Source organism: Magnolia sinica, chromosome 8 (genome assembly GCF_029962835.1).
Source record: "Magnolia sinica isolate HGM2019 chromosome 8, MsV1, whole genome shotgun sequence".
Lineage (NCBI taxonomy): Eukaryota > Viridiplantae > Streptophyta > Magnoliopsida > Magnoliales > Magnoliaceae > Magnolia > Magnolia sinica.
This window is the reverse complement of record NC_080580.1, coordinates 29,953,792-29,970,249: the sequence shown is the minus strand read 5'-3', so window position 1 is coordinate 29,970,249 and position 16,458 is coordinate 29,953,792. Positions and strand designations below refer to the sequence as shown.

Below are 16,458 nucleotides of genomic sequence, written 5' to 3'. Positions count from 1 at the left end.
TGACTGGACGTAGATGTTTAAATGCAATCCCATAAGGTGATTTCTGAATAGGACAATCCAGCCCTTTTGTAAGGTGATTTGGACCTAGATGTTTAAATGCAATCCAAAATTTCTGGGAGTTAAATCCCCACTGTTCTTGTGGTGTGGCCCACTTGAGCTTTGGATCTGTTTCATTTTTGTGCTAATGCACTAACTTGAGCTGGCAAAACCGATGGATGAAGTGGATGTCACACAACATCACAGCTGCGACACAGTGCGTTTCGGCTTAGATCACCCTGTTACAAGGGTTGCAGGAAACTCACTCTCTTCTGTTAAATGGAGAATATGAATAGGAGACTTGTATGTGGGCCCATTGTAGGAAGATAGCTTGGAGAAATTCTAATCACCAAATTTCACAAGCATGCTAATTTAGAAATGCCATTCGTTCATGAATCCAACTCATTCACTAGTTAGCACACACCATTGTATGGTTGTTGGCTCAAAATCACATGGCCTGATGTTGCCTTAAATAAGTATACCGGTTTTGTTGAATTTTCTTCTTTCCAACCACCCCCCCCCCCCCCCCTTTGAGCAGTCTTAGCACATTAGTGAAAAACTCAGAACTTTTGATTGAGGGAAACCTGAATCATCCATGGAGAATGTGAATAGGACTTTCAAGCAGTTAACAGACTCTACTCCTATTGATTGTATGGCATGTTTTCGGCATGGTAGCCCATCGTGCAATTGCCTTTGTGAAAAACTAGTAGGCACATGTTTGACAGAAGTATTATTCTTCAAGATCCTTATGCTAAGCTAGTGGAGGGTCGCAGATATTTTGGAGACACCATAAAAAAAAAATGTCTAAGTTTCTTGGAACTTATGATTTTACTGCCTTGCCTTTTGATTGGGGTACTGATTACAAGTTTCCAGATATACCTGAGGTAAACCAGAGAAGCTACTTAGAAATCCATTTGGTGTTATCATTTTTTACACTACTTTGATCTGTCCTTTGCCTTTTCTCTTGATGTTTATACAGAAGGATCTTGTTATATACAAAATGAATGTCCGTGCCTTTACTGTTGATGAATCAAGTGGACTTGATCCAGACATTCGTGGCAGCTATCTTGGTGTAATTGACAAGGTATGTGAATTCTATTAAGCTATCTTGGGGTTCGAGACCATGCTTCAGTGGCAGACAGGGCTGGCTTTTAAAGTGAGGTCGTAGGTTTGAGCCCATATTACCTTAACCTAAGAAATAAAAATAATCTATTAATTATATGAGGTCGTGGGAAATAAAAGCCTGTTTCTATGCACACCATGTATTGGTGGCTGCATTGCGCTTCCCCTGGCAACCATTTTATACTTTTGGGTTGTAATAGAATTTGCAACCTAGATGTGTGTATTATTAAGCTTGCTTTGAAATGTGGTATTACATTTTGTTTCATTAATCACAACTGTACAAAACTCTAGTTTGTAGCGGTTCATCAATTTTTGTCGCCATTCCCTAGTCCATTTTTTGTCAAAGAGTACATGTTGCTGAATGAGAAAGAGAGTGCACTTCTTTCCCTCAATGCATCCATCAGTTGAACTAGGGTAAATATAGAACCCATTTCCATGTACCAATTTTTAGCTGAATTCATGGCATACTTATGCTGACCAGGTGGATATACGAGGGTGTGAAACTACATTAGCCCATTACCATTAAATAAGCCATTAATCTATTGATGAAATGTGTCTGACATTTTTTTCATGTCCTAGATCCCATATCTGTTGGAGCTCGGCATCAATGCTGTGGAACTGTTGCCAGTTTTTGAGTTTGATGAGTTTGAATTTCAGAGACATCCAAATTCAGATCACATGGTAAGAGAATCTTGTTACTTCACCTTGATGCATTTGAAGGTTTATATTTCTATCTAAAGGTCAATGTTTGCTGATGTAGAGATTATCTGCTATTCTTTTGTATCAGTCTCTTAACAGTTTCTCTCTTTATAATTTCTCTTTTCATTTGTCTTGATGTAATATCACTATAAGGCTATGTTTAGAAACCATGGATTACATGCCAACCAATAGAAAAGGAAAAGGGTTTTCCTTTGATGTGTCAATTTGTGCTGTTTGGATAGCAAACAAAAGGGTGGATTCCACCCAGCAATCATCACACTTTTCATAAATGAATTCTTGGCACGATAAACTATGTGAGTATTGTGACTTGTGAGAGGGATATGAGATTTGCACCTGCTACCCAAACAGGAAGTCTGTTGATTGTTCTATGCTTTTGCTGGTTCTAGGATGTGCTAAAATTTATGTGTTCTTCTCTTTACCAGTTTTTCCTTAAAACAATCTAAAGGTCCTCTTGCTTATTTGAGAAATTTGTTGCTGTTTCTGATTTTTCTGGAACACTGTAATCTCCAAGATCAATACATGGGGTTATTCTACCATAAATTTCTTTGCTCCCATGAGCCGCTATGCTAGTTCTGGTGGACCTATAGCTGCTTCCCTAGAGTTTAAACAAATGGTGAAAGCCTTGCATAATGCTGGAATTGAGGTATGGTAGATCTTCCATTCTGAGCCATGCTAACTGATTGACATGTATTTAAATTTACAGTCTTCCTTTAATATATTTCTTCAAGATTATTTTTTTCTCAAGCTTATATGATAAAGTAATGCTGTTAGTACAGGTCATTTTGGATGTGGCCTATAACCATACTAATGAAGCTGATGATAATCATCCTTATACCACTTCTTTTTGTGGCATAGACAATAAGGTAATTTCTGTGTGTCCTGTTTATTTCAATGCTTTACTTTGTCACCTAACTTGTTATGGACCATCAACTGAGATTGACTAAAGGTCGTTAAGGTTGTTTTGTTGAGACATGAGTGACAATTTTTATACATGAGTGACAATCTTAGTTAAAAATGCCATGACCAGCCAAATCTCGCACTGGGCTGCTTGCTTATGTTCTTTCTTCTTAGCAAATGCTTTAGCTCTTAAATGCCACAGAATTCAACTAAACATATGTGCATATTCCATTTGCTTAAATATTTAACTACTGCATAATTGTCTTGTTGCTGATCGTGATCCCTTTCATACTAATCTATTTACAGGTTTATTACATGCTCGATGTTGACAACAATTCTCAATTGCTTAATTTCTCTGGATGTGGTACTTCCAATCATTCCCTTCAATTTGTCCAGCCTTTTCCATCAAAGTTCTTTCTTATGACATCTTTTAAAGCCAACTCTGTTAATGTACTATTAAGCTTCATTTGTGAATTTTATTTGGAGTTCCCAGTAGGGACAACATGCTAATCCATGATGTATATCTTTGAGAAATGTAGGGAAGCACCAAAATAGGTAGCTGTGAATGCACCACATGATTGGCTATTTACAAGAAGGTCCACCTGTTAGTGGAAAAGTAGCTGATATCATGTTGGTGGACCCCTTGTTACTACTCACTAGCCAATAAAGGGCAAAGGGCATCTTTATAACACTTTCTTGTATCATTAAACGCTGATCTGCAAAATGATGCCCCATCTTAGAGCAAATATCCCTGGTATTTCAGAAACATAGTGAGGCATCTCAATGCCCAAATCAATAGTCCATTTGATGTACATTTCAGCCAGGGCTTGAGGTTTTTCAACAGCCTTGAAAAGCTTGGGGTAAGATCCTATTGAACCAAAATATTGGTTATGCAGCCGTGCCTGACTTTGAATCTCTAATTCTGGGTGACCTCACAAAGACAGCCTCTACCTTCTGAGATTTTGCCACTTCTCTAACATTTATCTTTTATACAATCATAGTTGCTGTTGAATTGTACCTTATTGGTTTTTGTTTTATTGACAAATTATGAAGCTACAGTACAATTGTTCTGAGGAGGAGATGAGTATTGTGGTATCCTAAGCATTTTGCAAGGCTTTTGACTAAAAGATTTTCGGCTATTCACTGTCTCCTCTGGAGATTAGAAAGGATCTGTATCCCTCTAAAAGAGGTATTGTTCTACATACTTTTTTGGGTTATCAGTTTTGAAAAACGGAGCATACAGTAGAAAATCCTAGGCCAAAGATTATTATTCTTGGGGTTTCCTTCCTACTTACTGTTGGTTTATGTAGAAGGATAAGTTTCGAGTCAGATTCCAACAGGACCACAATAATGGAAGGTTATCTGCTCTGCTGCATACTTAAAGCATGATTGCTTGCAACATCCTGTATCCTTGTAATGCTTTTATCAACGGGTTTTGGCTCTTGAACAACATTGCCACTTAATTGCATAAAACAGGTTGTTGAATGTATTTCTTTGCCAAAGATGAGTCTGTTACCACACCAGTATAGTCTTTTCCTTAACAACACCCATATTCTACTGAAAATTCTTCATTGCAGGAGCTAAAAATATAGCATATAAGAGTGTTGATTTGTATAGTCAATTAGTATTATTATTATTATTATTTTTTCCATTTTTCATTTGTATGAAGAAGCATATGTGCTATTGTACATATTAGTCATGTCTGCATGTGTAGACATCCTATATATACTCATAGATCAAAACTAACCTATGTGGCACATGTGAGTTTTTTAAGATGCAGGTGGCATATCTTGGGAAATTGCGCATAGGTAATTCACATCTACCTTATCTATACTAACAGCTAGTTTTTTGGACCATTTTGCCCTTCGTTTTATTTAAATTAATGTTATCATCTATGGATTCGGATTTGGTAGTTCAGTATCAGTGGCTAGTGACGTGTGTGTTTTAGTTGTACCGTCCATCCATTTTGCCAGCTTGCACTGCACCACACTCTTAATTTAGGAACGAGTGTATCTTTGGTCCTAATACGGTTTAAAACCGTTTCGGATATTTTTATGCCTGGCAGCGTGTATTATATATATAAAGAACTTGCTGGATGTCATTTTCCAAGTCGAACGGACGCTCCCAAACCCTCATCTCTCAAAACCATTCTCTCATCTTCCTTCCTCCCTAGGAAAACTGAACATCTCTCTCTTCAATGCCCCAGCGAAGCTAGTGAATGTCGTCCTCTTAGGAAGAAGGTGAGGCAGCCATTAATGGCGGCAACAACCTAGGTCGGTTTTGGATCCCCCGAGTCGATTGTCTCTCTTCATGACTCTCGCCGCTATTTTCCAGCCCTTTCGCACTCTTCAAAACCCCGATCTTTCTCTCACTATCCATCCTCAGCACTTTTCACATAAGGATCACAGAAACCCTCACCTCTGAATGAAATCCCATACGCATTCTCTCCCTATCCCGTCTCTCAATTTTCGAATTCCTTCTCTTTTACCCTAAGACACTGATTTCTAGGGTTTCTATATGTTTGTTTCTTTATTGTTTTAGATGGTTTAATTGATGTATCTGTTCGTTTTCTGGGTCTTTCTGCAGGAAAGGAGGAAGGAAGGCTTGGATTATGTCCCTCAATCAATCTAGGGCATCCGCGACCCTCTTCTAGCAGAAACCGAAGAGAGGAGAAGAGGAGCATAGAAGAAGAGATGATATATCCAATATGGAGTCTGCTGATAACCCCACCGATCATTGTGGAGTGAGTATCCAACATAAGATCACATCATTCATTCCTAATGTTGGAGTACAGGTAACTTAATGATGGTTTCTCCCTGATTCATCTGATTTCAACAACATTGTTGCATTAGAACTCAGTGCGGGAATAGGTACCCTTGAAAACTAGTATCAATTTGATTCCAATGAGATACTCACTACTCTATTAGATGGGTTCAAAAGATTTCTCTGGAAGGTAGATACATACAGAGAAGGCATGTGATTGTGTCCATTGGAATCTCCTTGATCACTTGCTTTGGAGGATGCGTTTTGGTGAAAGATCGCAAAAATGGATTACAACGTGTATTTCATTGTCATGTTTCTCTATTATAATTATTATTTTTTTAAGACAGGGTGTCCCCACCTCTTTTTGAAGTGAGACTAATCCATGCGGATACACACAATCACCCACAACCACGTGTATCGGGTAAAACCAAGGAGGGGAATCAAACCCTCACCTATAGGGAGCAAACCTATGGTGAAGACCATTCGCCCAAACCTCTTTGGCAAGGGGATTGGCAAAGGGGACCCTGTCTCCCTTTCTCTTTACAACTATTGCTGACTCTTTAACCAGAATATTGATGAAATCTTCATATGTTCTTTTTATTTTCTTCTTTTTCTACATAGAAGATAAAAAGGGAAACCAGCAACTTGTTTCAATTTGAAAACCTGGGTCCTTTTCTTTTCTCTTCCTAGATTGATTTGGTAGTTTCGCTTTCCTTTTTTGTTTTTATTTATTATTATTATTATTTTTTTTTTTTCATGTATTGCAGCAGTTTTTTTCAGCATCAGGCATCCTACTCTGGAAATCTTCCCTTCATGGCCAATGAGATACCAGCAGACTCAAAGGGTAGGTAGTTTCTCCTCTTTGATTCTTTCTCTCATGTGGATTTCTTCTCTTTTGGTTAGAAAATCTTGAAATTGAAGGACCTTCTCCATGTTTTTCATGATTCTAAACTGGTTTTCAAGCACCTCATTTGAAATTGAGAATGTTTGTGAAATAACTGGTGCAGGAAAATAGTGGAATGGGCAACCAAGAAGAAAAACTGATTAGATGGTCTTGTATTTAAAATAGGTGTAGCCCACCTAACTATTAGACCAGCTTGATCAATTTGAGGCAGGGTATCTCTATGTGTTCCCACTTGAGAGGCAATCCATCTGTTTGATGCACATTTACACATTTACATGCAGCCCACTCTTGACTCTCTTAGCCTAACCTTTAACATAAAGACATTTGGTAGGTGGGGCCTGCTAATTATCATCTTGGATCACGTCACTCAAGTGCAATTAGCCTTAGCCTTCACTGCTAGGGTCTTTGGTTACCTATACCTGAAGGAGGATTGAAGAGGTACTTGCATCATGCATGCCAATGAGGAACACCCATATGAGGTCTGGGGCATTGGTGAAGTGGGTCATGAACATGTCACATCTCATAAATCATGCCTTTTCAACCATTAAGTGGGTGAAACTCACAATGAAAAGATGGTCAGTTGGAGAGTCGGTTTTTTTTTTTTTTTTTTTTTGAAAAGCCAGTTGGAAAGAAAATAACTGATGGCCTAGATTAAATTTATAGAGGTTACCCACATGATTAATGGACCGGCCTAGATTGGGACCCACGTGTTTTTTGTTTTTTAAGTTTCACATGTGCAGCTGTGGACCAATCAAGTACAACCTATGTGTTACAGCTGTGGCCTGCAGTTTGGATTATGTAGACATGACAGATTTTCTCCTTTTTGTTTTGATTTTGGCAATAGAACTTTGTCTGGCAGGCACTGTTCTAGTCCATTTTACTGCTAGCTGAAGTGACTTGGGAACACCTTATCTACTATTGTAGCTTGATTCTCTTTTAACGGATTAATCGATGAAGGGAAATTGGTGGATGCTCTTTTAATAGATAATAGGTTTTGCCATCCAACCAGTTTGAAGTAGTCAGATCACTGGATAACATTTGCTTTAACAGGCCATTAAATGGCCATCTGCATAATTCTCAGTTTATCCATCTATCACAATCTGGACAGTTTGAATTAATTTGATGCCATTTCATAGTGCCAACCTATCTACCATCATTTCTGCCAGGGTATCAAAACTTCTGTTTGTGTAACTGAATCAAATTATGGTTGGCTGGTTCATGCTCAGGTGCTGCTCTGAGCACATGTTTAAATCTACTCCCAAGTAGAATAACCAATGATGAAAGTCCCACCAGATCAATAGCTTGTATTATAGAAAGGTGGGCGACATCTCTACCATTGTCGATCAGGCATTATATAGAGCCTTCTCACTGGAATTTGGTTTTGTTTCTTTCACACTAATGTTTTCATTATCTTTCAACTGAAAAAAGAAAAGAAAAAAAGAAAATGAAGAAGTGGATGTAGAACAAATGAAAGCAGAAATTTGATTTGTGTTCAGTGACTGAAGTCTTCTTTTAAAGGGATAGAAGCTGAGATGGCTAATAATGCAGAGTGGGAGCGAAGACCAGCTCAAGAGAGGCAGGACAGGACATGCTTGTTTCATTCTTTGGAGAATGTAGGTTTCTTTTTTTCTTTAATTGTTTTCCTTGGGTTTGAATTTCAGATTATTTAAAGATTTTTAAGTAACCATTGTGGGAGCTGGAAATAGATCATCCCATATCTGCTTCTTGATGTTTGTAGATCATTCGAATTGATATGAAATTAGCAAATGAAGATATCCTTAGTATCCAATTGGAGAAATCTTTCATGACAGTAGAAATTGGTACATGATTTCACTGTTTTCTTTTTCTTTGTTGTCCGAGTAATTTAACAAAAGGTATCCGTAGTATCCAATTGGAGAAATCTTCCATGACAATAGAAATTTAATAAATGAAAATTTGCAAAAAAAAATTTTATTTTTTTCTTTTTGGTAACTGAAACAATCTATAATTTGTATACATTTGAATGACATTGTATGAAGAAATCATGGTTGGCCATCCAGATCATTAGTATTTTCTTCCATGTATTAGAAACCTTCTTAAAATGATACTAAATGGGATGTTTTGTTTTTAGGTCGCAGTGTAAAGAAGCATGGGATTCTACTAGAAGTAGTTTAGTTTCTGATTGATCTGAAACTCCATGGAGCGTGCACATTGCAGTAACATGCCTCCAAATCATAAATATCCATTAGGATTTCGAAGGAAAAAAAAAAAAAACAAAGAAGAAGAAGAGAAAGTAGGAAACATTTTCTTTCTTAGAGGCTTGGTACTTTCTGGAAATTTAATTTAAAGTTTCATGTTTTGGTCATCCTAAGTGTGAAGAGTGACGTATTTCTGGATTCTATTTCGCAGGTAAAAAGCAAGGTAGAAATGAATTCTTTATACGCTTGCGGCCTTCAAAAGCCATGTACATGAAACGTACGGTATGTCTTTGGTTCTTATGGTATGCCGCCATTGTTTTATCATGCTCTTTTGAATTTTAATGTACTTTTCCTGTTCGATTATGTTTACTGACTACATGGACAAAAGGTCCTGCACAAAGAGAACATGACACTTTCATTTCATGCTTTGTGTTTGTATGTGGTCTCTTACGTTTATAGTTTGCTGAATTCCCAGTTTGCTGAATTCTTGATAGTTTGCTGAATTCCCAGTTAAACACTTTCAGCCTTCAAAAAATGGCATGAGTATTTTTCTTTTTTAAGCAAGGAGAACTATCCTAGTTCACTATAGGAATCCTATTTATGCTGTCCTAATTTTGCATGTAACTGTAATAAAATATGATGTTTCTGTTGTTGATGGAAAATACTCCACTAATCATAAACTGAACATTCTTTCTGTGGCCTTGTCTCCACTGAAAATGTAGGCTGTTGGCACTTGGCACTTTCCTCCAACAGTCACTTACAGAACAACCAATTCACTGGATCAGTTATCTTCCTGGCTAATCTCCCACTGTCTGAATTGTATGTCTCAAACTCAAGTGTGTTCCTAGCAAGTCTTTAAACATGTTTTATTTTTGTGCTGCACTCTGAAGCATTTGCTGAACATTGATTTGCACTGTGCAGCAGGCCTATTTGTGTAATGTCAGCTGTTTCATTTACTTTGGGTTGGCATCTGTAGAGTCTATATAGGGATTTGGGCTGCACAATTAAGCACAGGCCAATTATCAATCAAGTACAGTGGGCATATCTGTAATGTCATCTGTTGTGGTTGCTTTGAGTGGGCTCCAAGGTGCAATCCAATTAGGATATGCTGCATTTCAGCATCTCTTTATATTGGTTCTCTAATTCAGCTATCTTTTCTATTGATATCTTCAAGGCAAAATTTTCCACTAAAAACATCTCGCTATTGTATTTTGGGGTTATTTTTTCACTGTAAATCTGTTGGTGCATCTGTCATGAATATATTTGGGCTGACATAACCTGAGTTCTTGGTTATCTTTGTGCTTGCAGTTGGTTGATTTCGTTTTGGGCTTCTAAGAATTCTACTCCTTGCTTATCTAAAGCATATAATTGTGCCACGCATTGTTTCTTATAAGTCCTATTTTTGTTATGGACTATGGAATAGTCACCGGGCTGCTGTCAGTTTGGTCATTTGTTTTGAAATTAAGAAAGATATAGGTTAAATTGTTTGTTAACATGCTTAATTAGGTGAACATCATGGGATGTACAAGCAACCTGGTAATGATGGGCAATGTTCAAAACTCGAAGTTGACTCAGAACTTGGTCTTTTCAGTTTCTGAGTTCCACTTAATTGAGTCATTGAAGAACTGATGGAATTTTTATGAATTGCAAGATTCAAAAATCAACTTGTTCATTTCTTTTTTGGTAAGATTGGAGTTTTATGAGCTCATTGCAGGACATGAGTCCTAATGTGAGCAGGATCCAAGACTCAAGTAGGTGTAGGGGGCAATGGAATTGTCCATGTTCTTTGATTATTTATTTATTTATTTATTTGTTGATGAAGTATATTAAACAACATGATTTAGGTCTTCATCAAGTTGCTGATACAGTTACATCTGTTGCCAGGATATTATCATTTTGATGGAATATTTTAGACCAATGAAATTTTAATATGACTGAAATGGACAGACGACCAAAGGAAGCAGAAGAGTACGAAATGGAAGATGCTTCAAATGTGACTAAAATGGAAGGACAACTGGAGGAAGAAGAAGATGCTTCACATGTGCCTTCTTGTAGCCATCCTAGGTCCCAGTTCTTCAGAATGTTTACTGGAAGGACCTCAACTTTCTTGTCTTTGCCTGGATTGCATTCCTTGCACTACAGATTGCCAAGGTGAGCTCTCTACTATGCCTCATTTTCATGTTAGCTTATACAAAGGTAGAAGACTGATCACTGCTTTTGAATGTGTTGACACATTGTTGGATAGCAGCCTTGATAAAGTGAACCCCTCATCTTTCATTGTTCCGTACCTTAAATCCGGTTTGGATGGTGAGTACTCAAATATGCTGCTGTGTAATTGTTTAAGGCATTAAAATGAAATCTTTTATTCTTCCACCTCTAAAAAAAAAAAAAACTTTTATTCTTCCCATGATTGGCATGGGAATTGCTTATCTACTATTCCCATGTTTAATTAACACGATGCTATTGTTTGTCAGATGTAGTCTTAAAGTTTATCATCCTAAATGTGTGGGCAAGGATTCCACATTCTTGGAGATGGGCAATCAATGGACTTGTAGTGTAACGCCCTGAAAATCGGGGGTCGAGCAGAAGCTCAGCTCCCGAGTTCCAACGCATTACTTATGCAACATAGATAATAATGTTTTAATGTTGTCCATATTAGTGCATTAAACATGAGTGGGATCATACTAAATCAACATATCATACTCCAGAGACAGTTAAATTACTCAAGCAGAAGATTGTGATAAATATATAGAGCATATAAGAGATTGTAAGTCCCCAGAGTATGATCGTCACCAGGTTAAATAATTACATGTATAATTCCAAAATTTACAAAACGATAAGGTGTAATGTTCAACTAGTTGTATCCCTGTGATCCTTTCGACGCAACTCCAGGTCTATATAGACCCGCCAGAGAGTTACAGGTAGGAGAACTCCTCCTCGTCGTCGTAGAAGGCCGGCTCCAACTCGTAAGCCTCGCCGTCATCTGAAACTACAACAGAGTCTGGTTGGTATTTTAAAACACCATCCCAGAGTGGGAGTGAGTGAACAACTCAGTGGAGCTATAAGGCAAAGGTTAACATGTTATCAATTCAGTCAAGTAGTAATGATAAAGCAATACAACAAACATTCCTAAGTTCTTTGGTTAATGTAAGGATGATATGTATTAATGATGTACGTCCTCGCTTGCACTTCCTCTACGACATCATCTCATAGTCGCGCATGCAAAACTCCCGCTGTACTCAACTCCAACGCTAAAGGCACATGCAATGCTGTGCATGTGCGTGATTAGCCAAGTTCTTAATTAGACCTATTCATACAGCAGGTTCAGGAAGCTAAGGTACCTCCCTTTGTATCATATGTCCAAACAATGATCCATCTAGGGTCGTCAATCCTAACTAGTCGCATACGATGGACGGTTCCAGGTCACTACGGAGAGGCTCTTCACCTCAGTGCAGGCCTAGTTTATACTCAAGGTCACTACGGAAAGGCTCGTCACCTTAGTGTAGTCTTAGTCTATACTTGAAGCTACTACAAGAGGCTCATCACTTGATCGTAAGCCGACAGCTTGAATACAGTGTCTCATATACCACCATATTCAGCTCATGAGTTTAGGTTGCTCACTGGTCACTACGGGGAGGCTCGTCACCCCAGCGTAGGCTGACAGCTCGACCACTGTGTCCCATACACCACCATGCCCGGCTCATGACTCTTAGCGGATCGTGGTACCAAGGTTAAACGCAGTAATACCTTAGATTCAAACAGTAGCGTCCATATATGGTGAACATACATTAGGTCAATTAGGTTACTTGACAAGCTCGACTGGTACGAGCGCATGTTGAATTAATTGACATGGAGCACGTAAGCACTTCACGTGACCTAACCACTGTCGACAAACAGCGTACGACTCAGATTCATCGAACGCATCTCGTGTGGCGAAACGACCTCGGTCACTAATTCGGGAATCATTACTGATTGCCTAGACTACGCAGTAGTCCCAATCATATTCAAACACAATCGGCATTCATATGTGGTAGTCGAATAGCATGTGACAACCAATTTTAGCATAAATCTCATTTGAGCATTTTAACAAACACATAGTACACATGTTGTCATACATAGGCATTTTATCCATAAATCACATAGTAGTAAGATAGGTTACATGAAGAAAACTATAGCTATAGATAAGGTAATTGAGAATCTTATCTCAACACCCTCATTAAATACATTTCAACAAGCATTTTCTCATTCAGGCATTTTATCAAACACTTAGACTACACATCAACATACATGTAATAAAGTAGTTATAACAGGTATTATAGCAAATCCTTTCACAAAGGATTTGCGATACATACAACAATCATGTATTTTCAAACAACAATCTTGGCAAGCACAAATCATAATTCCATATTCATTCACACATTTCAACAAAAACATGGAATGCATTAAAATCAACATAGTTTACATGTATGTGTAATATACTGAAAACATCGTATCTAAGCACATGTGATAGCAATCAAGTTAGTCATAAATCATTAATTGACATTGAAAGCCTTGAAAACGATAACCTAGACGTTTATAGTCCACACCTTTCGCTGGTAAACTCGTATCGAACTCAGTTCGATTACTACGCCTTTGTCTTTGGCACAACGGCTACCTGAATCACGAAATAAGTTAGCTATTTCATCGATTCTTTTACTAGGATACCTAAAAAGGATTAGGGTTAGGATTTCTTACCCAAGAACAGAGTTGAAATTGCCAGTATAGTGACACAGGTAAGATGATTCAGCACGTGGAGTGGCGGGAATGAATCCCGGCAACGATTTCTCACTCTTTCTCACTTCTACTCACTTTCTCCTTCTCTTTTCTTTCTCTCTCCTAGGGTTTAGGAATTTCGTATGGAATGAGAGAGGGGTGGGTTAAGGCCCTTATATAGGCCCAGAACTGATGTCAATGGCCCCAGGGCCATGGTATACTTAGGATATAGCCAAAGAGTGGCTGTTTCGGGCTAACGGAGCTCATCTAGAGGTTCATTTCCTACATACGGCCTGGTGAAAGTTCCTTGACAATGAATCGATGTCAGGTTAAGTTTTCGGTCTGATCGGGTTCGTGGATCAACCGTGGAGGACCAATTTCAGTTCAACAGCTATCGTCACTCGATCAGGGCCACAAGTAGACTGACATGTGTTGAAAATTTTTCCTGATCCAAGGGTGTAGTTGGGTCGGAATCTGACGGTCTGAAACCTTAAATTTGGCCTGCAAGTGAACGGCCCAAATCACTTAAGTTTGAGTTCATTTTCTAAAGGTATACACGTTTCTCATACACTTCGCTTTGGGCTCAAGTTATCCGTTTTTGGATGCTATTTGGACTTGATTTTTGAGATGGTCGTTAAGCCCAGTAAGGCAGTCATATTCATATAGCTTTGTGGTAATCGAAATTTCGACATGCGATCCAGGTCCAATACGAAGTTTCAAGATGCTCCCGAGAGCAACTGGGTTTTGAAATTGATCCTAGGATTTTACGTAATGTTGGGTTAGCGATTCTAATGGTTTTGGGTCTTGCAGTTCGTATAGAAAGCAGTTCAAGCTAATCTACTGATTAATTTAGTTTAGTACTTAATTAATTTTCATCTAATTTCTAAAGGATTCACTCATTAATGATTTCTGCCTGAGGTGGTACTCAGGTCTTTGTATGGATTTTTCCGAGACGTTACATGTAGTAAGCCTCTTCCTACTCCATATGCTTGCTTTTTTTTCCCTCCCTTCTTTTAGGGTTGTCTTGCCTTCTTCTTCTTCTTCTTCTTCTTCTTCTACTGTATTTTTATGTGAGATTTTTCAGTGACTCACTTGTCAAGTTGTTGAGTGGGTTGACCTTTTGTTGATTATTTTGAAACCAATAAGTGTGGAACAATATAGTACTATAAAATTTCCATGCTTGTAAGATGCACTTTCAGTTGTCCTTGTGGAATAAATCTTGCTCATCTTTGGGGGTTAAATTACTCTCACCCAATATTGAAGAGTTTCAGGTCATTTACAGTGGGGATATACAGTTGGTAGATCAAGTTACAGTCTATGAACTGTCTAGATTGTTTGCTCAAATTTGCCACCCTCAAATTGATTCTTCTCAATGAAGTTATAGTCTATGAAACCTTCAGATTCTGAAGAACTGTGGAAATTAGAAGTGCACAAGTTAGCGACATGTAACTACCATCTTGTGATTAAAAATTCCTTTATACATATGCAATGATCTTTTGAATGGAAAACAGCATGGTCACCCAAAAGGTTAAAAGATACCTATCATTGATTTCTATTTATAAAGCAAGCTGGTAGTGGATCGCTACATTTCAACTATGACAACTTTCTTGTTTGATCAATCTACTTCTCATGCCTTCCAATTGAACAGATTTGTGGATGTTCCAGAACTAGTTCAGACCATCCCATTGTCATCATTTCTCCTTTCACTTCATTTGTTTAATTGATTGAGTTTTTCTGGAGGATTATTGAAGTTATGTTTTTTTTTTTTATCCTTTGTTGTTTGCTTATAAATCTAGTGGTGTGGATTGAGGGTATTTTTGTGATTTTGTGTTGCTGTAGAGCTGAAAGTGTATTTGGGTTTGTGGCTAGAAGCAACCTTTTTCTTTGGAACCCTACTCTATCATGAGAAATGTAGCAACAGCTCTCACTATTATAACCCAAAGAGTGGCAGTATCAGGCATTGATTTCTTTTTCTCCATTGCTTTGAGTATAACCCTCAGTATTAGAATTATTCAATCTAGAAACATGCCACTGTTGAGTTTCATATCTTCTTTTGTGGTTCAAATAAATATTTGCATGTATGTGGGTATGTCTAGTTGGTTTGATCAGCATGTCTAGTTGCTTTGATTAGCACTGCTCTGTTTTTTTTTTTTTTTTTTTTCCTAAGCAGTATGAGACATTTCTCAACTTGTCATTGTTTTACTTGTGTCCCTTTTTTTTTCTTCAGATAATCAACTATTGGATCGGCTTTTTGTGTTGCATTGACAGGGCCACTAGAAGCTAAGCTAACAGTCAGGTACGAGAATCTCCCTATTGCATTACTAGTAACTCACAGACAAAGGCAATAATGAGGCATCCTGTATCAAAAAGATCTTTAAATAATTTAAATGTTTTAAACCAATAGAAGGTTTAATCTCTGTACTTGTTTTTAAATACCTGAATTGTACAAGTCAAGAATGCTGGAGCTATATGCAAGCGATGATCGTGGGATCAATTTAGTCTGCAATAAGATCAAGGATTTTGCAGCTGTAGCTATAGGTTCTGGTAACCGCCATGGGTACGTTACAAATTTACATTCCAATTGCGGTTTGTGTAGTAAATTTCTCTGTTCTAGATTACATACAATTATTCGTTTTCATTTGCATGCTCTCTTGTCAACACCAGGGGTTACCCTTGTCTGCCGTTCAAGATCATTATCCTAAATGAGGTTGATTCAATGACTGAAGATGCTTAGGTACTTGTAGACCGTACCCATTATCAGTCCTTGAATCTGGACCATTGAACAATCTCCTAGGTTGATATTTTTAACCTTATAATTATTGAACTATCTTCTATTGAATCTGTACCGTTGCTGTTTTTTCTCATTAACCATCTATTTGTAGTCCAATGAATAAAAAAGTTAGGAACTTCCATTTAAGGATTTGCATAGTGTTCTCAAGTTGTCAGTTTATACAGGTGGAGCCCATGGTCCCGTGATCTGAGCCGTTGGTTTGATGGCTTGCTATTATGGATCATGACCTATGAAATCTCCTCAATACGATGATTCAGATGTTTCACTTTCTAGGCTGTAAAATAGGCAGTGAGGAT

The 16,458-nt window shown here is 37.9% G+C and overlaps 2 protein-coding genes, 1 long non-coding RNA gene and 1 pseudogene across 3 annotated transcripts; all 4 read left to right on the top strand.

Annotated features, from left to right (window-relative positions):
• The window catches only part of LOC131254199 (cytokinin riboside 5'-monophosphate phosphoribohydrolase LOG1-like), a 47,013-nt pseudogene that overhangs the window by 26,557 nt on the left and 3,998 nt on the right, over positions 1 to 16,458 (top strand).
• LOC131253176 (isoamylase 3, chloroplastic-like) lies at positions 639 to 1,983 on the top strand. The gene is made up of 3 exons (XM_058254058.1): positions 639 to 920; positions 1,016 to 1,120; positions 1,738 to 1,983. Exons 1-3 carry the CDS (start codon positions 837 to 839, stop codon positions 1,894 to 1,896), a joined length of 348 nt encoding a protein of 115 aa, XP_058110041.1. The 5' UTR covers positions 639 to 836; the 3' UTR covers positions 1,897 to 1,983.
• LOC131253177 (isoamylase 3, chloroplastic-like) lies at positions 2,458 to 3,713 on the top strand. The gene is made up of 3 exons (XM_058254059.1): positions 2,458 to 2,521; positions 2,655 to 2,741; positions 3,082 to 3,713. The coding sequence occupies exons 1-3, from the start codon at positions 2,489 to 2,491 to the stop codon at positions 3,283 to 3,285; spliced, it is 324 nt and encodes a 107-aa protein (XP_058110042.1). The 5' UTR covers positions 2,458 to 2,488; the 3' UTR covers positions 3,286 to 3,713.
• On the top strand, positions 10,665 to 16,439 carry LOC131253178 (uncharacterized). Its single transcript, XR_009174995.1, has 4 exons — positions 10,665 to 10,770; positions 10,865 to 11,173; positions 15,599 to 15,928; positions 16,036 to 16,439. It is a non-coding gene; the product is annotated as an uncharacterized LOC131253178 (long non-coding RNA).